This window comes from Aythya fuligula, chromosome 1 (genome assembly GCF_009819795.1).
Source record: "Aythya fuligula isolate bAytFul2 chromosome 1, bAytFul2.pri, whole genome shotgun sequence".
NCBI lineage: Eukaryota > Metazoa > Chordata > Aves > Anseriformes > Anatidae > Aythya > Aythya fuligula.
The window spans coordinates 59,554,929-59,574,763 of record NC_045559.1 but is presented as its reverse complement, the minus strand read 5'-3'; the positions used below and the strand labels follow the sequence as shown (position 1 = coordinate 59,574,763).

The window sequence follows — 19,835 nt, the reverse complement described above, 5'->3', positions numbered from 1 at the left end:
GATGGAAAAGTTTGGTGCAAGTGATGAATTCCTCTGGGTGCAAAACCATCCACGTCCCTGTGAGATTCCAGACGTAGCCCCAGGGTGGCTGCAGTGCAGGTATGTGCTCCCTGCTGCATTTTTTCCAAGTTTCTTTCCTCCACCCGTGACTGCACCATGACTCCACTGCAGCTGTCCAAGCTGACATAACTCAAAGGCCTGACGTAAGCTTTTACACCTCTGGAAAGGGAGTGTGAAATCCAACCAAATGAGGCCGGTATTTTATCCGCGCTTGGCAAGGCAGCAAAGGACAGTGTCAGTCAGCTGCACCGTGTTCCTGATGCTCATTTCTGTACTTGAAGAATGTGTGGCCTGATGAGGTTGTAGCTTCAGTTAGTGTTTGCACAGAGGGAAATTCCCTGGTCAGTACAGCTCAATTGAAGCAGTGTAGGTTGGGTGCAGAAAGGCTCTGTGAGACTGGCCACAGCTATGTCAGCTGTGATGACTGAAAGAGCAGTGCAGGCCCTTGCACCATCTGAGGAACCTCATTAAATTGAGGTCTGTTGCTCCGTGCACAGGTACCAGCTTTGGCTGAGTGGAGGTTGTACCTCTGCTTGCTCCCAAGGAGGTGTTTCTTAGTACCCATGTTTCCTTGCATGTTGGTACTCAGCTATTAAAGCATAGTCCTCGTGAGCTCCAGGTTAAGATTATTTGAAAACTGAAGTTTCTTTTTGAAAACATGCTGCCTGAGTAGTGTTTTACACCTAGTATACAATACAGGTGATCTTTGATCTCTACTGCCTGCTTCTTAGCTAATTAATACTTAAAATCATCATTTTAAAGGGTTTGGGATAGGATTGCTTAACAGATTGCCTCCTCTTAACTGTGTGACACTGTTATGATCAGCACCTGCATACCAGACTGTGGCATCCTACTTTAAGGGAGGAGGAGGGGATGTTCTGAGGGAGACCCATAGTTATAAAAACTAGTTTCCTAGTCTTAGTGTCACCTTGAATCTATCCTCTTCATCACTTACCAGAGCCTGCATTTGTTAATCTTAACAGGCTGTAAGGTCCACCTTGTAATTTTTTCCCCTTTCTACCATTTGGCAAGAAGTACGCTGTGGCCTGTAAAGACTGAAAAATCTGGGACGTTGTTTTAGTAAACCAATCCTATTTGGAGGTATAGGCAAGCAGCAGTGTTATACAATATGCACAGCAAAATCAATGCTTTTATTAGAATTTCCTACAGCAGCCAGAAGCATTGCTGCAAACCTGAAGCGGATGCATACCATACGTAATGTCCAGTAGCTATTAATGGTCGCTGACTTCACCAGCTATGCATCTGATTGTGAATTGGTGTTCCCAGTGCCATACATAGCAATTTTTAAATGAGGCTCTTGAATCATTTCCCCCTCTCTTTACACAGAGGGAGGAAAATGCATCATCCCTCTGATGTCCCCACCCCTTCCCTCTCTTGGCAGCCTTTGAAGCAGAGCAACTTTACACCAGTGCTGCAAATCAGGAGCTCCTCCTGCCCTCCTTGGTTGCCAGCACCTCACAGGCATGGTAGGTCACTCTCTACGGCTGGTTTAGCCTTCTTTGTGGCAGCCCAGAGAAATCCCAAAGTGACTTCTGGCTTCCTTCTCATGTGCCATCAGAAGCATCAAGGAAAATTGATAATTTTAGGTTGGATCTTAGGAAGAACTTCTTTACCAAAAGGGTTGTTAGGCATTGGAACAGGCTGCCCAGGGAAGTGGTGGAGTCACCATCCCTGGAAGTCTTTAAAAGACGTTTAGATGTAGAGCTTAGGGATATGGTTTAGTGGGGACTGTTAGCGTTAGGTCAGAGGTTGGACTCGATGATCTTGAGGTCTCTTCCAACCTAGAAATTCTGTGATTCTGTGATTCTGTGATTCTGTGAAAAGGGATTTCTCTTCCCCACAATTGCCCCACTGGGAGCTGGAGGAGAAGGTACAGAGACGGAACTGGAAGCCATAACCAATCCATTGCATGTCCCAGTTTGCTGCCAGGAACTCCAGGAGGCAGGTGCTGGTCAGACCCCTCTCGCCATGCTGGGTGGGTGTCCTGAGAAAAGACTTTGTGGGGTCTCGGCCCTTGAGCACACCCAAGTGTTGTGAAGGACTACGTTTGGGATGACTTCCTTAGTTTCTTGGAAATTGTCACGTTTTCCTCCTTGAGGATTACCACAGCTTTGCCCAGGTATCTATTGAGGTGCCTCCTATTCCATTACTGTATCTTGTCCTTTGATGGTTACACCACCTGGGCTCTGGATTTTTTAATTTATTTATTTATTTTACCTTGATAGACCTGTCTTGTGGGCATTGTTTTCATGCTTCTAGCTGCATTTTTCCCCCCTAAACATTTGCCCTGGCTTTATTTTCTTTCTTTCTTCTCCTCATCCCCTTCCACTCTATGCTTTCTTCCCTCCATGCTCTAATTTTTATTCCTCCCTTGTTTTCTTACCCACGTTGAGCTGAAAACAGTAACATGACCTGACAATTTTACGTCATTCCAAGGTTTTTATGTACTTCCATAAATCTCTTCATTACCTTTCTATTGTTTTGTCATATATAGGTTTTAGTTTTTCCTCTACCTTATTAGTCTGGGGATCAATTTTAGTCTACTATGTTTTATTAGTAATAAGGGAAACAAAATATCTCCTTTTCCTTTGTTGCTTTGGCACCATCTTCAAATTACCCTTTTTTTTTCTGTTTGACGACCTCTCTTCCTCCCCTGGAGAGTCTGCTTTATGTCAGACCTTCTGCTAGTTGGTAGGGAACTGGGTATGATTTCATCAGGCAATAGGCAAAAGTAGAGCCCGCTGCAGGGAAAGAAGTTGTTTTCAATTGTTAAGCTGCTTTTTTTTTTTTTTTTTTTTTTTTTGTAGTTTGGTGAGTGTGGAGTGAGCTTGAGCCCCCATTACCCTGGGGACTGGGAATCTTTCTTTACGCTAAATCTGGTGGCTAAACCTGAAGGCTTGTCTTGAAGGAGGATTTCTTTTAGTCATACTGATAAAATTGTACTGGTATAATTAAACAGCTATAGTAACGTCAAAACACATCCCATGCACGGACACAGCAGTTGTGGAATGGCACAAACTAAATCATGGAAAAAAGTGACCAACTCCCCCAGCAATTATTATACTGGTAGGGCTGTGCTCCTGCAGGAGTTTTTTCTAGTCTGAGTTACGATTCCAGCCATGGCTTGTCCCAGAATCTCTTCTCTTCCCCCGTGTAAACAAGCCTGGAAATAGTGGTCTGGACCTTCAAGCTGTTGTTTACCTCGGCGTAGCTCCATTAAAAGCAAAGAGCCATGACTATTTGAGGGTCTTGACCCAATGTTTTTAGGTCTCTCTCATGTCGTATAACTTTGATTTTTGGATGCTGGTACCTATTGAATAAAATTAGGTTTGGTACAGCAAATGTTAAGATGTATCCAGACATCTTAAAGTAGCTTACAGAAAAAGGAGTGAGTTGGGAGCAATGTTCTGACTCTGTAAGGGCTAGCAGTAGACATTTTATCACTCAGCAATAATCCAAGCTTTTCTTTCAATGTTGGAATCTGTTTTATTGAAAAAGGATTTTGGCAAGGACACGGGGAATTGCTGCAGTGTCTTTCGAAAATGAGAGGATCTTGGTTCTTTGGGGCCTTTCATCACATAGAACATCTTATAAAATACTCTGTGGGAAGGACCAAAGTAAAATATTATCTAAGCAGCGTAACAGTTTTCTGTGTCCACCCATGCATGGCCCAACATGCATGGGGCAGGAGAATGAGAAAATCAGTCTAAAAGTACAGCACAGAAGCAAGGGTTAAAACAGGTCAGATGGTAATGCAATATCACATGGAAAAATGTTGGCCTTTAAATATTAAATTATTTTCTGTTAAAATAATTTAAATTCTGATTTTGAGGCAGAGAAATGTATTGTAAACCTGTAAGATTAAATACTTGAAGTGACTTCTTGCTGCAGACCCAACCTTTCTCTCAAGTCAGTGGCATTTTATTTGCTTTTGTCCAAGACAGTAGCACAGCTGGATTTTCATCAATAGTGAAAAACGGAATTGAGTTTGGGAAACTACTGCAACTGTTGATTTCCGTAGCAAAATGCTTAAATAAATACACAGTTTTTAAGCCTTTTTAAGCCCCTGATGCACCATCGATATATCGTTGTGTTTATACATACACCTGACTGCTGTGGGCATTGCGTTCAGGGCAATTCCCAATCCCATGCTTTTTTTTGAACCTGCTATTTTGAATACTGCATTTCTGTGGGTGGCTGCTCCCATGATCTCCTCCGGCTGTCACCCCAGAAATCTGCGGGCTGTCCCTGTGTGCCCCCTCCTGCTGGAGGAGCCGGAGCAGTGAGTTGTGCTGAGGTCAGAGGAGAAGAGGCTTTTGCTAGCAGTGCTGAAGCTACCGTGAAGGCAGCATTGAATATTTAACTGTAAGGTCTCTGCTGGATTAAAAGGGCTCCAGGTGAGGAGAGCATGATCAATACTTACAAATATTAAAAGTGGTGCCTTCTCCCTTCCTTCTTCCCCCTTCTTCCTTTGCCTACAGGACATGAAGTATCTGAATCCCCCAGACAATTGCTCACGCATTTACATTTTCATTTGCTTGCTTTATAGCAAGGCTGTTCAGGCTTTTGGGAGGGGCAGCTATCAAAGACGTACAAGCACTGCCATTGTGTTTTATTGTTCCAGTCCATTTTTCCCTGTGAATGCAGGTGGGAGTTTTTCAGTGGGTTGGGTTTAGGTTTTTTGTTTTTGCCTCCTCTCTCTCTCCTTTTTTTTTTTTTTTCCTTCTGAGCATTTATAACCCTTTTATTGTCAGTCTTCAATCATTTTTGATAGATCAATATATTTACTTCAGTGATGGTTCATCCTACAGTTGTGCCTGTATTTTTTTTTGCCTTTTTTATTGGGGTTATGGATAGATTGAGTGGGTTGTATCTCTGCTATACCTTTGTTGCTGCATGAGGATCGAGTCACTTGATCTTGCCCCAGTACCAGCATGATTAGAAGGAATATGTGCTGTTTGCATTGGCCTGCTTTCAGCTTGCTTTCCCCTTTTTTTTCTAAGTAGACTTTGAGCAATTTAAAATGCAAGCTTTTGTTGAGAAATGTTCTCCCCCAAAATATTAAGTACAAATACTGGCGTTTCATGTGCACTCCACCACGTGGAGGGAAGGGCTCTAGGAAATAGTTCCAGCAGACATCAGAGACCCACTGGGTTTTGGAAGTAATATAGTAAAGCAATGTTGGATGATAACATTTACTCAGCTCATAAGTGAGGCAGGTCCCCAGGAGTCCTGAGGCCTTTAGCCAAGCAGCTATGACCAAGCCAAAGAGAAATTCTTCAGCCTACGTCTCACTAACATCCCAGGGCGGCCAAATGTGGGCTGGGGACAGCTGACTAAAGCGGCCACGAGCAGAGCTTGAATGTGTGCAGTGTGTGCATGGGGACTAGGTCCCAGCACTGTTGTGATGCGCCGTGCTGGGGCTGTCCTTCAGGAGACGGAGGTAGGTGCACAGGGTGGAAGGGCAGCTCCGTGCAAGAGGACTAAACGAGCTCCATCATCCTCAGGGATTCAGGTTGTCTCAGGATAAGACAACAGACATGTAATTTGTTTTAAAATTCCAACCCCACCATCTGGCTCAAAATAAAAAAGAAAAAAAAAAAAGGCAGCAAAAGGAGGGTATTTGTTGCAATTGATAATACGTACAAGGTGGTCAATGAAAAAATAGGTCAACGGAGCGGTGCTCTTAGTAATATTACTATTTGAAATACGATCTGTGTTGTATAACTGCACACTAAATATTGGGTCAATTCCTCGAACTTGCATGGATTTCAGTGAGGTTTAATAATTTAAACCAGGTGCTCACATTAGCTGATTGTATAGGATATTATCCCCACGGTTGTCTTACCAGGGCTGTATCTGTCCTGTTCTTCAGTACTTCAGTTTTTAGGCTGAAATAATTTGCGATGTTATGAAAGTTGTGACTCAACTGCTTCCCAGCAGCGTGATGTCCATTCGTAACAGCAGATTTTCCTGGAAGTCATTACTTTGGAGTGCCATTGTCAGCTGTGCACATCCCTTCTGCTCCTGCCGTCCTTTGTGGCGCAGATTCGCCTGTTGTTGTGAGCGAGGATGTTACCACCGATACACAATCTATCAGCTTTTTCCATTCTTTTCTTCCTTTTCTCTGTTGAATTGCAGTTTCCTTTGTCTTCTGCGTGGTGCACTGAAAGAGGTTGGGAAATTTATCACGGTTATTTTAATGGGTTTTTAAGGTCCAGCACGAGACAGATTGAATTGATTGAGGAAAATTTCCTGGAGCTGCAGGTTTTTTTTGTTTTTTTTTTTGCTATTAAAAATATTTCTATCTTTAGATGATTTTTTTTTTCTGTAAGAAAATGTATCTATTTTTTCCTTCTACTCCTATAACAAAGCCCAGCTTTCTAATGTTTCCACATGGTCAGATATTAGCCATTTCCCGAGATAATTTAGTTTGGTCATGTGTACGGCTAGCATTTTTATTGTAAAGAATTCTGCTAGTGGTTTCATGATAAATGCATAAAGCGCTGGGAAATGACTTTTATTGGGCTTAGTGCGCATTTAATAATGCATTAACAAAATTAAATGATTTTGCGTGTGTAGGTCTTAAAAATGTATAGAAAAAGTATACACTACTATAGGTATGCAAGGACTTGAAAAAAAAAAAAAAAGAATCTTGCTTGAATGCATTTTGTATGCTGTAGCATAAAAAAAGTCCATTCCCAGGAGCTCAGTAGGTGGTTACTATCCTTTTTTCCTTTGTTTCAACTTATTTTTAAGGCAGCCCAGGAAAGAAAAATGAGTCCCAGTGACTGCCCGTCTCGTGCCAGCCTGGCAACCCTTTCCTTGCTGGAGTGAGGCTGTCCAGTGCTGGCTGGCAGCTGTGAACACAGAACATGTGAACCAGCTGTGTGGTGTGCCCATTGTTTCTGCTCAGCAAACCCTGCTTTTGTTTGCTTAGACTTCAGGTATCTTCAGGCTGGTAGCCATGGCCGAGTCGCAGTCTCTTGTTTCTTATTTAAGAAAACGTCGTACTCTATGTCTGTGTAGTTTGTTATGCAAAAGTCAATATGGCTCTTTTCATCGTGTTGTTGTGTACACAACGTAGGAAATCAGTGCACTGAGTCCCATCTATCTTGGAGGAATTAAAATATTCTAATATTAAGACAGTATGATACCAGAAGTGCATGGATCTGCATTAACCTAAGCAGAGCACGGGGATAAAAAGTGATGGTGCACAATATATTGCAGCGCTCTCATTGATTTAAGAGCCAAATGCCACTAAGAGGGGGTAGGCTGGTAGAAAATTGTCTGTGTTTATTTCAAACACATGCAAAAATAAAATATTGTGTCGTCCACTACTGCTGATTGTATTTACAGGAGGTAGATGAGCTGTCTTGCCTGGGAAGAAATAAAAGATAAAGTACAGAATTAAAACAAACAGAAACAGCCTACTGATTTTGAATGCCTCCGTTCTGAATGCCTCTTTTGAAGATATGTATCAGGACATGACTTTTCAGCAGATAGAGATGCTCAGTGTTTTCTGAAAGCTGTTCCTTTCCTTTAGGGCTAAAATGGATAACCAAAACCGGAGATATGAAAATATCTAGTCACACTTGAGTCCTGGCCATGATATCATGATATGCAAAGTGTATACGAGGTGAAGGTTGTAGAAATGCAGTCTTACACATGGCTTTGGTTTGTACCCTGATGTCAGGTCTCGGGGAGGAAAAATAATAAAAGTTTCTATTTTATTGTGGTCAGAAATGCTTTAATGAGAGGCAGAAGTTGGATCACACAGATTTTGTTTTAGTTTTCTTGAAGAGTGTTTGCTTATATGAGGTTAGTGATGGGCATATAACTAGCAACTTTATTACATTTGTGGTTTTATTATAGTCAACCTGTGTAATAGATTGCTGTATCTTGCTGCATCATAATATCACAAATTATATTTAAATCCTTCCACATCTCCCCAGTTTTGTTTTCTCTGCATGGCTGCACATGGTTTTGTCCCCCATCCCCAAATTTTCCCTGGAGCCTGCACCATGATGCACACACGCTTTCCTGCATCCTGGGACACAGAGGATCCTCCCTGGCTTCCCTGCTGTCTGCTTGGATGGGTCCCCCCTGCTCTGCTAGAGATCAGCAATGCCCTGCACACCCTGCATGTTCTCTAAGCCATATTTTTCTGAGTAGCATCCCAGTTGTATCCCTCATCTTCAAGTACACTGCACTATCTCCATTTATCTTCTGTGAAATGACTGCAGCCCAGCCACCCTTATGCTTCCTGTTATTTCCTAGAAATTGCTCACCTGTCTGTCAAGGGAAGCTGCTTCCAGCTTCTGACTAGAGATCAGGATATGTGCATCTCCCTCCCTTTTCTTCTTCTTTTTCTTTTTTTTTTTCTTAAATAAAAGACAGAGAAAGGGCTACTCTTTTTAACCTTTGTAATATTGTCTGCTTATTGTCCTCAGCCATCTCGTAGCCTTTGCTTTTTTTTTTTTTTGCACTGATAAAAATAAGTAACGCCATCGAACATAAATAATAGACTCACACAAATCCATATAAATGAACACTGTGTAAATGGTGGTGAGTAAAGTTTGGAGAAACAGAAAGTTTGCTATCTCCCAGATGTAGCCTTCCCTAGAAATAGTAATCCAGTGTTCTGGAAATAGTAACCTGGTGGTTTTTCTCACAGCGCACGGAAAAGGCATAGTTTGGTATTGAATTAGGTGCAGAGAGCCCAAGATGAGACTGCTCTCACGCTGTGTCTCGCACAGAAAGGCCAGGCACACAAATATGCTGAAACACACAGGAAACGTCTGCTGCAACATCACATGAGGTCAGTCAGGCATACTGTGCTTTAACGAGCGCAGACAAAACAAGCTTTGGTGAAAATGTCACAGTCTAAACATGGGTAACAAAACACAGACCGACACAGTCCAAGCTTGGTGGGAAACACGGTGGGAAAAGATTTAGAAACCTTCTTCTGGCAAGCTTGCCAAGTTGAGAGCTACGAGCATTTTGAGCATCACCCAGTCACGATGGCACCCTACTTCCAGGCAGGAGTTGCTGGCTTCTTAATAACATCTCAGCGCTTCTCATTTCCAGGAGCATCCTATAAAAAGGGTCCCTTATTTACAGCTTTCTCTCGGCATTAATGAAGTGGCGCACTGATGCAGCTAATCAGCGGGAGCGACGTGACGCAAAACGGCGGTGCTGCAATGGTGGCAGTCGTTTTCACCCGGACGCTGGCATCAAAATAAACCCTCTGGCCCTGGGAAGGGGAAACTCCCAGATGTGGAGGAGCACAGCCTGCACCCTGCCAGGCCCTGCTCTTCTCCCACTGCCTGCCCAGTACAAGAAAACAAATGTTTCCCCTATTCACATCCCTCCCGTTTGCTGCTTCTCTTCCCCATCCGTGAACAAAGGCATGAGTTTTTGGGCTTGCTGTGACCGGACCTTGCACTTGGATCTGGACTAAAATTTCCTCAGGAAACCAAATGGACACTGATTGCCCAATATGCTTGTATAATTCAGAGGGTTGTTTTTTCTTCCCCGTGGCACTTGGTGAGCTTAATTTAATCCCTTGTCATTCCTTATATGTGGGTAAATGTCATCTACTTCATTTCATGAATGAATTAACACAGCCATGTGGAGTCTGCATCTCCCACGCTGCTCACTTGGAAGGGGGCTGGTAAATGAGGGTGAGGCACTCAGGTTGCTAAACCCTAGCTTGAGTTAGAGATGCCCAGAAACAGATCTCGCTTGCAACGTGGTGTAAGGTACTTGAAAGGCTCTACACACTCCGTATTTTGCAGTGGCCCCAGCCTGCACCCCTTTTCCTTAGCGCTACTCTTGCTCCTGTGCCACAGGTCTTTTATGGCACCTGACAAGGGAGGAGCTCCTTTAAATGTAGCTCTGCTTTTTGTGGTGGAGAGAATATAAATAATCCCAGCATTTTCCTCCTTTCCCGATACTTTCCTTAAGCATGTAGGAAAGCAGAGGTCTTGTAGCAAGGTGCAAGCCTGAGATAGCGCCGAGGTTCTTGGTATGTAGAAGATAGCATTTTTAATCCAGGGTTTGTGGACAAAGAGGTGGGCGCAGAGCAATACAGGGCAGCGCAGACAGTGCGTGCGAGTGCCTGGGCATCTCGTTATGGGATATTTTTAATGCGGCCAGGAATTAAATTAATAGTTTTGTGTGCTTATTTTGAAGCTTTCATGCCATGCAAAGAAGCACAGTTCATTGAAAAAAAGGAAATGAGGAACTATTTATTCTTAAATAGAAATCACTGTGGCCATGTCTTCTTTTTCATGAATTTATACAATGGGTTGGATCAGTCTTAGGCTAAGGCATGTGTGCGCTGGCAGAGCTGTGGTTGGAAACTTTTCTTTGTGTCTGAGACTTCTCAGTGCTACCAGTGCCTCATTTTCATGTGCAACAGGATCACCTGTGTCTAGGGTGTCTTTTTTTATTATTATTATTTCTTCCCCCTCTGAAGAAGCCATGTGCCTTTCTCAGTTCTCTGTCTGCAGCACACTGAGTGCCCACGAAGGGCGCTCCCGTGGTTTGTGTCACAGCCTGGGATGCAGGAGAAGTGGCCCAGGAGCACTCCAGACGTTGCAGCGAGATGCCTGACTAAGCCTGAAGAAAGCCAGCCGCAGATTTTCGGATGTAAATGACAGCTGAGGAGCCCTGGTCCTGCAGGGAGTCAACAGGAAAAAGAGCTGATGGCTGGCAATTCCCAGCTCCTCCATCTCTGCCTGTGCCTCAGTCCCACAGCTGGAAAGTACAGGACTTTGTTTTCCTCACTGTTTGTTGCTTGTGGTTATTTAAATCTGGGGCTCTCCAGGCCTCCTATTTATGTATAACTCTGACCAAATTAGGGCCCAGGGACCTTTGAGGCCTCTCACTGCTAATATAACACAAATAATAATTGGACTCATGGGTACCTGGCAATTTTTTGTTCCCTCCTTTTTTTTTTTTTTTCCTCTTGGACTGAAGTAGCCATTTCTGCGAAGGCTGTGTTTGGGCTTTGCAGCTGTTAGTTATGTATCGTTTAGTCCTGCCGAGTCTGAGCTGCCAGCAGGAGCCAGGAGGGGACGATGCTTGCGACAAATCAATTTACTGACCTCTGAAATAATTAACCAAGTAACACCAGCCTTGAGTCCTATTTTACACAAGCAGCGTGCTGTTCATTTTTTGCATTTTTCTGCCTGCAGTGAATGAGTGTTTCTAAATATGAGTGTTTCTAAATAATAGAGGCAGAGTGATCGAGGATTTTTTTTTTTTTTTTTTTGGAAATGTTTCCTAAGAAAATTAGCCTTTTCCACTGTATTTCTAAGTATGCAAACATATATCTTTTTTTTTTCTTTCTTTTTGTTCTTTGCTCTTCCCTGAGGAAAATGGAGATAATAAAATTGGTGCCGTTCTTTCTTTCTTTCTTTTTTTTTTATTTAGCTTTCCAGATGATCTTTGTGTACTTTACCAGACTGCAGCATAGAAAACAAAACCTTGTTTATTGCCTAACAACATATATGTGATTTATGATGAATGTGCTGTGTTTGTAATCCGCAGGACTGATAATAGATAGGGAGATCAAAGTCTTCTGTGAATTGACAGCAGCGCTATAAACAAGGTGAAAGGGTTGCAGGTGTTTCCCATGCGGGTGTTACCCAAAAACACGTGGCCCTTTGCCATGGTGTGCCCTGTGTGCTCTCTGGCTTTCCCCATGCAGTGAGGTGGTGCTTCTGTGGATTTGCAAGCAGCTGCTGGATCCGCTACATCACCTGGGAACAGCAAGCTGTGCCCCCAGGAGTCCCGGGACTGCCTGGGTGCTGCAAGGGCTGGGCTGTCCAGCGGGGCCCTTGTCTTACCAGGGCCGTGGCTCTTCAAGAAGCACTGGTGGGGCATGTGGGAAACAGCAGAAGTCATTGCCAGATCGCTGCTTATCCTGGAGGATAAAAGAAAAGATGTCCCTTTCATCAGCTTCTATTTGAACGGAGACTGCTCCTACAAACCAAACTGCTGCAAGTGACGGGTATTTGTAGTCTCTGAAGTTATTAAAACACTCTGGATGCAGATTAACTTCCTTTGCTCAATACACCACAGCGTAACCACCCCCTTGACCTTTGGTAAACATGCTGGAGGGCAGCCTGGCTTCTCCATAACTTCTGGGAGTAAATCTGTGCCCTCTGTTGAACATTTCTGAAAACCATTTTGTTCAGCCCTCCCTGGGTTGGTGCACCACAGGCTCCATGCCTCTTCCACCAGCAGCCTCTGGGGTGACACTGCTTTGTCCCCTGGCACAGGCCCATGCTGTCCTTAGGCTCTCAATGGACCACGTCTGCCCTGTCTCATCTTGCAATGGATCTAAAACCACTGGTCTAAAAACGGGGATGTTTTCCCCTAGTTTGGAGGGCTGCATTTTAAACCGGAATTTAAGAGAAATTGCCCCTGCAGCGTGGCTTAAAAAAGTGAGACCTCATCTACGCTTGAAAATCACACTTGTGTGCGTCACAAATTTTTGTTTTTACGCGTGTCTTACAACCGATTCCCGTGTGGACAGAGTTGTGTTGCTCTGAGGACACCGTGCTATATTCACACATCCGTATTTCTGTGCAGGAAAGAGGCAATAGCCTAAGCACTTCTATTGCACGCTCAGTGCCCTGCATGGAAACACGACAGAGGGTTGGGTTGAGCGGCGTAGTGGTACTGTAACGCTGCAGTTAAAGACAGGACTTCGGCATGTGGACAAGCCCTGTGAAAAGATTAACCTAGAGAAAGTTAATAAAAAGTGGTGTCCTAAATTATTCATGAATCCATTTGTAATGCACTTGCTGGGAGGCTTTTGTTTTTCTCAAACTCTTATTTATTAAAATCTGACAAGAATATCGGGTTTTGTTCAATAATAAATCTAAGTCTGCGCGAGGTTGGTGATATCCTCATGTAGTAATACAGAATAAAAATGAAGTAACATGGCAGGGGTGAATATGTTATTTGCTTTGGAAGAATAGATTATTGTTCAGGAGGATTTTATCTTTTATTTGCCATTTCAAATCAAGTAAAAAAAAAATCTATAGCTGGGAGATACCATTTTGGTTTGAGACTGAGGCCTTGATCCTGCAAAGGATTTTAAGTGTATTAAAACTCAGTTAAGTGTATTTCTGGTGGTTTTGCAAGTTCTAGACCTGTGTTTGGTAAATGAAATAGCTCATACAATCTTGTTTCACACTTAGCTCTTGTCCTTTTTCCTTAACCTCAGGGGAAGAGCATGGAAGTCATGCTCCTAGTTTTGACTTCCAAAGTATGTCCAAACATGCTTCTTTCTGTGTCCCATTAGAAAGATTATACTCAGAAAGTAGGAGAATGGAAAAAAGGCCAGGAAGAGGTCTTTGACTGTGTGGGATACAATAGAAGATTGTCATCTGAGTGTGTTTTACAGCAGTTGTTTCTTAAAAGCAGGCAGAACTTTGTTTAAAAAGCAATATATTTTTTTCAGTATTTTCAGTTTATAAATTTTAAGGGATTTTTTTTTTCCTTCTTTCTTTTTCCCTGCCCTTATTTATAACTGGATAATGAAGGGGAAAGCGGATGCCTATAGACAGAAAGTTAGAAAAGAGTAAATAAAAAAGAAAGAGTTTAGCTGTGGAAGCAGAACTGGGAGTTCGGATGACTGGTCTGAGCTGGAGGATGATGAATAGATTTGTTTGCATAAGCTTGGCTTGTGAGTCACTTTCTTGTAAAAACAGCTTGAGCAGGAGATGCTCCTGTCCCAAATCTTAGTCCTGAATACCTTCGAGCACAAAGCGTACTGTGACATAAGGGCTCTGACTGTGAGTACTGTCCCCTTGTTCCAGCAGACTGGAGCAGGCTTTCTGCTACTTCCCAGGACTGAAGTAAGAAGAGGTGTCATGCACAGGTGTCTCTTGGTGCTCAGGATTAAAATATCTGGGTAGACACAATTGGCTTCTGGTGCTAGGGATTTGGCCCCTATGGAAAGTTGTGTGTTGAGGTGTACCGGTCACTAACCTTTAAATGAGACTGTGGTAAACCTGGGGAGGGGAAGAGAAATGTGAAGTGTGAAGAGAGATCAGCACAAGAGACCATTATTCATGGCTGATCATCTTGGGTAGTCTCAGAGGGGTGCAGATTTTCAGCCTGGGAGCCTGCTTTGCCTTTCTAACATCAGAGAAGTTGTACAAAGTATGTGAGGAAGGGACATGTGGGGTATTATCATCTTTTGCCCAGGGTTGATCCAAACTCTATTGAAAATGAGACCTCAGCTCTTCCTTAGGCAACTCTCAGGACTCTGAAGAAAACTTTTACCATTAACAGACAGATACTTTGCTATGATTTAGCAAACTGGGAGAGGTGAGAAAGGTTTATTTTAATAGAATATGTTGAACCTGTGTCTAAGGTACAAGTGGAGCCTGTGGGTTGGATTTGGGAAATAACTGTTCACTCTGGAAACCCACCAAACATGAAAAGAAGATCTCTTCCTTCCTGCAGATTTTTTTTTCCTTACTCTTCTCTGCTATTTGTTTCTTATGAGTTTTGGTGGTACGGAGGTCAAGGTGGACTGTGAAACCCTGCTTTGGAATCAAGATATTTGTCTGACTTGTTTGCCCCTGGTGGAATCGGTGCTGCTGCAGCTTCATTGCCATGGGAACCTCCCGTTACTAAATTTAATTCAGCCCAGGGTTTGCTTGTCTGCTCTGTTGCTGCAATGTAGACAGGTGATAAGCAACACATTGATACTAAGCTGTATCGTACCAAAATGATCAGGCGTTGATATTACCGCAGTCTTGCAGCATCTGTGGTGCTGCTCTTGTGCTGTGCTCTGAGCTGCCCAGCCTTCCTGTGCCTGCCTCCAGCCTCCTCTTCCTCTCTCCCGGCAGAGCAGAGGCAGAACCACCTGCACAGTCTTTCTGGGCCAGCAACCAGCAAAGGTAGGGACAGCAGGAAACCTTTGCTTTCTGGCCGTGCTCCTTCCTCACCCCTGCACAGCAGCCAAGCAGTCCTGGAGTAGCCGTGGGCCTTGGGGGGAATCCTGCTGGAGAAGGGAGCTCTGTGCCCCTCGGAGCTGTGGGGTGTGGGGTGGGTCCCAGTACTTCTGTAGCACCCACTGTGGTGTCAAGTCCCCCAAGGGATGGATCCTGGCACCACAAGATCTGATCAAACTGGGAGCAGGGAGATAGAAGGTGTATGAGCAGAGAGTGAGTCACCCCTGTCACCCAGTCTTGCCCTAAAGTTTTATTACTTTCTTTATACTTAGTGAGCCTTGCAGCTTTCTTCTTTGTTTTTCTTTTCTCCCTTCGGTATCTGTTAGGTGGATGTGTTCATGGTGATGATGAGCCTGTGGTCTGAGATGCGCTCAGTTCCAGTGCTTCCAATAGAAGTGGTGGAAGCGTGCCTTTATTGCAGCCACTCTGGGGGGACATTTTGTATGGCTAGCTGAAGGCTAATTGACGTTGCAGGTCTTTCATGACTATTGGAGTTGTTGGTTACTAATGCTTTGCCTCTGTGTAGTTAGGTTTAGTGGTACTGCATCGCTTTGTCCAGAATTCACAAGTGAGTGCAGAGTGTGTAAACCATTAGGTTAAAATGCTGGCTAAGTATTGATTAATCAGTAAAAGGTTTTAAGCTGTTGCCTTTAAATTCCAGGACCATGCATCTTAATTTAATAGTTGAGAGGGAGGAGGAAAGATACTGATCTACACAAGGGAATATATTTTCTGTAGTATTTGCTCATGGCAAGTGTTTTCAAGCCAAGAGAGAGATTTTAGAGAAGGTGGATCTCTCATTGATGTTATCTGCTAAAATGGCTCTCTACTTCCTTTCTTTCAGATACTACATTGGTCGCCAGATGTTTGTGGTGGTCTCCACACCAGAGATGATCAAGCAAATCTTAGTGACAGACTTCAGTAACTTCACCAACAGAACTGTAAGTAGATAGAAAGGTCCTCTTTGTGGCCAGAGGTGGTAGTACTGCTCATTTGCGCTCAGACAAAAAGTCACTGCAAGACAGCTGGAAATAGAGGTGGGGAGTAGTACAACATGGTTCCTAAAACTTAAAGGTATATAAACTCAGTGTATGCATTGCAGTCAAAGGCTCCTGTTACCAGCACACTGAGAATGAAAGAGACCATCTTAAAAAGAAATGCAATGCCCTTGTGACTGAGGCACCGAATGGATGCTGAAGAGAGAGGGTTTCAGTATCCAATTCTGCCACTTACTTCCTGGGAAAATCCTAGGTTTTCTTCCTTGGTTTTCAATCTGTAATATGGGAACAATGCTATTTGCTTTCTCCCACCCATGGTCTGTTTTGTCTTTTTAGACTTTCTGGGGCAGGAGGAGGCTGCTGGGGACATGGGCATACCTCTCTCAGTTAACATATATTGCTTTGCACTCTGAAAACAAGAAATAGAAAAGGATGAAGTTGGGGTTAGCAAGGGCTTTTACATATACTGTTGGTTACTTATTTTACTTTTATACACATATATATTGAAAAGCACTTTTCTACGCATTTGTTAGAACAGATAATGGAGGGCAAGAGGGGGGCTGTGTGGTCAGAGGTATAGTAAAAATTTCCAGCATTTTAAAAGGAAATACTATCACACTGACCACACGCTGCCTCAGTGCCATCCATTCCTTTCTTCCTCCTGGCCCCTTTGTATGCTCAAACCTTCTCACATAAGCCTGTATGTATTCAGGAGGGCTGTTCATGCCCTCAGGGAAAATTTCATCTCTGATCAGCTGTCTGTCTCCTCTGCCCCTCTGATCCTCTCTGCAACCAGTCAGTCTGTTTGCAGATTGCTTGTCTCCTTTGCTTGCTTCTTCTGGTACATAAGGTTCATCTTGTGACTACCTGTATCTTATTTAATAACCACTTGTACCAGTCAACCTTTGTTCTGCCTGTAACTCACATCTGAATGGAAGAATCCCAGCGTGCAAGCTTCTTAGGCTGAAGTAGTTGCATGTGGAAAAGGCCTATTCCCAATTTTCTCTGTTTTTGAAGGAGTTTCCTGCCCCTTTCCTTCCTCCATCCACAAACAGGAACACTGTTTCTTCCTGTCTACAACTTTCCCATGCTTTTATTCTGTATATTTGGTGTGAGTAGGTTGTGTGCAGTATTCATAGTAGTAACTGCTGCACGAATAACACCTCCTGAAATTAGAGAGCATTTCTTTGAGAGGGTATGTTCACATACTCATTCTGCTCTTAATTTCAGTCAGCTTCATCATTTGAATATATCTGTCTGTGCATTGTCATCCTTCCTATATTGGCCAAATTTTACTTTTTCTTCAGGCTTTGATGGTGAGACATTTATCTTTCTTTTGTTTATACAACCATCTGTCATGCTTTGTAATATTTGTGTTCTTCTCAAATTAAGGTAATTCAGGTCTCTATAACCAGTCTCTTTTTAATTTTTTTTTCACTTCATCAGAGATCAGTTAGGTATAGTTGTCTGTGTAGGTTCATATCTTACCCTTATCACTTTACTGTCCGCTGAACAATCTGTGGGTTTTCTGCACAGTACCTTCCTTTATGCATGAGGAACTGAGGTGCAGACTGAGTGATATCCCTGCCACCAACCAGAAAGCCTGTGGCATAGGGGAAAATTTAACTCCTACCTCTCTCTGGAATAAAAGGAGCAGTTTCCCCACAATGCACTGTTGTTATATCTAGTTTGCCCAATGTCCATAGATCTAATTCAAGTGAACTTCATCTTGTATGCTTTTATCTACTCATACCATGGTCTTCTCACCCAGCTGCACACTTCAGATGTTGGTATGTACCACTTTCCACTTCTTCCCCCTCTTCCACCCATTGTTCTTCATTAGCAGAGGATAAACAGCCTTCCATTTCTAAGTCCTTCCACATCTGACTTGGGAATCTGTTCCCCCTCTTGAATTTTTACACTAGAAGCTTCCTCTCCTCTTTAATTCACCATCAACTCTATCAGTGAAGTGTTCTGTTATGCTCTATACTAAGGATCCTATATGATAATAAATAATGCTGTATAGTATGTAAAGAAGGGCAGTGAGATTTATTCAGATGTAATTTTGGTTGTATGTGAATAATGGTTGAAAAGTGAGAGTGGGAAAAGCGCTTTCCAAGTAATAGATTCTTTTTTCTCATATCAACTGAATAAATGTTATTTTAAAGCTTTTAATAGGGTTGCTTCTGTTTATACTTTTAAAAACTACTCAAAGCAAGCTCCTCTGCTTTAAGTGAGAGTGTCTGTTTGCCAGGGAAGAATTCAAAACACAGAATAGATCCCTCTGCCTTATTTTACCCATTCCTTCCCCAGATACTGTGCTGATGAGTGATTGTAGAACTGGCTTTGGAGTTAATGCTGTTCGTAGAGCTACGCTAATATATTTTTGTCCAGACACGGCATTCACTTATGTTGTGGTTTAACCCAGCAGGCAGCTAAACACTACACAGCCATTTGCTCACTCCCTCTGCCCAGTGGGATGGGCGAGAAAATTGAAAAGAAAAGTGCAAAAACTCATGGGTAGAGGTAAGAACACTTTAGTAAGAAAGGAGGAAAAAAAGGCTGAGAAAATAAATAAACACAACACAATAACAAAAAAACAAGGGGTACACAGCACAATTGCTCACCACCAGCTGACCAGTGATGCCCAGCCAGTCCCTGAGCACTGGCAGCCCCTCCAGACAAATCCCCTTAGTTTTATTTTTCTCCAGGATGCCACATGGCATGGGACATCCCTCTGGCCAGTCTGGGCCAGCTGTCTTGGCTCTGTCCCCTCCCAGGCTCCTCGCTGGCAGGGCAGCACAAGAAGCTGAAAAGTCCTTGGCTCTGTGAGAGCACTGCTCTGCATCTTAAACATCAGTGTGTTATCAGCATCATTCTCATCCTAAATCCAAAACACAGCACCACACCACCTACTGGGAAGAAAATTAACTCTTTCCCAGCCAGAAGCAGGACAACTTATTATTTCAACCCAAAGCCTTTTCATTGGCTTGGAAGTGTCAGTTTTTCAGGGTGGGAAACATAGGAAAGGGGGTGATCCCAGTAGGTTTGAACAGGCCTTGGGAAAACCCACCATGATCTTTTCTTTCTATTGCCCTTCTTTTGCCCCTAAATACATTTCCAAAATCTAGATTTGTGCCTTATCCACCAGAGGGAAATGTAAGTTATCTAACCCAGAATACCAAAGAGAGATTATTCACCACACTCTGTAACAGTTGTATCAATCACACGAAGTTGCAGGATGCACAGGATGAATTCTAAAAGCTAAATGTATTAGCAGAAAAAGTTGATATTCCGTGTATATTTTGCTACTCTTTCAATTGATCTAAATATATATATATTATAATAAGAAGTAATGGAAAATTGAATTTGTGAAGAGTTGCAAACAATGGATGTACTTGATAGACAAGAGCGGATAAGATGATGCTTCGGTTTTTATTAAAGCTGCCCACAACATAACGTCATACCTTTGAGTGCTTGGAAGAAGAATGACCTTTATCTATGATTCTACACTTGCTGGCTACTTGCTGGGAAGTAATCAGAAAATCTTTATGGAATCAGGGTGGTTTTAATCTGCTGAGAGGACTGGAGGAAGAGTTGGCTTATTTTAATACCTAGATAAGAGATCATGTGTTTCAGTGAAGGAAAAATGTAAAGGGCTGTGCTACCCACAGTCTGGATGCTGAATCTAAAGTGTAAGAAGACGTGTGCAGCTCTCTTTTGTGAGTGCCAGGTTATGGCATGTGTGGGTTCCTGACCCAGAACATCT

At 43.1% G+C, this 19,835-nt stretch overlaps 1 protein-coding gene across 2 annotated transcripts in view; it reads left to right on the top strand.

Moving 5' to 3' along the window:
* Nucleotides 1–19,835, top strand: part of TBXAS1 (thromboxane A synthase 1) — a 240,551-nt gene that overhangs the window by 95,847 nt on the left and 124,869 nt on the right. For both annotated transcript variants that reach the window (XM_032207857.1, XM_032207858.1), the window contains exon 5: nucleotides 15,913–16,009. In XM_032207857.1, the coding sequence (XP_032063748.1) occupies nucleotides 15,913–16,009 (97 nt within the window). The remainder of the gene's footprint in view (nucleotides 1–15,912; nucleotides 16,010–19,835) is intronic.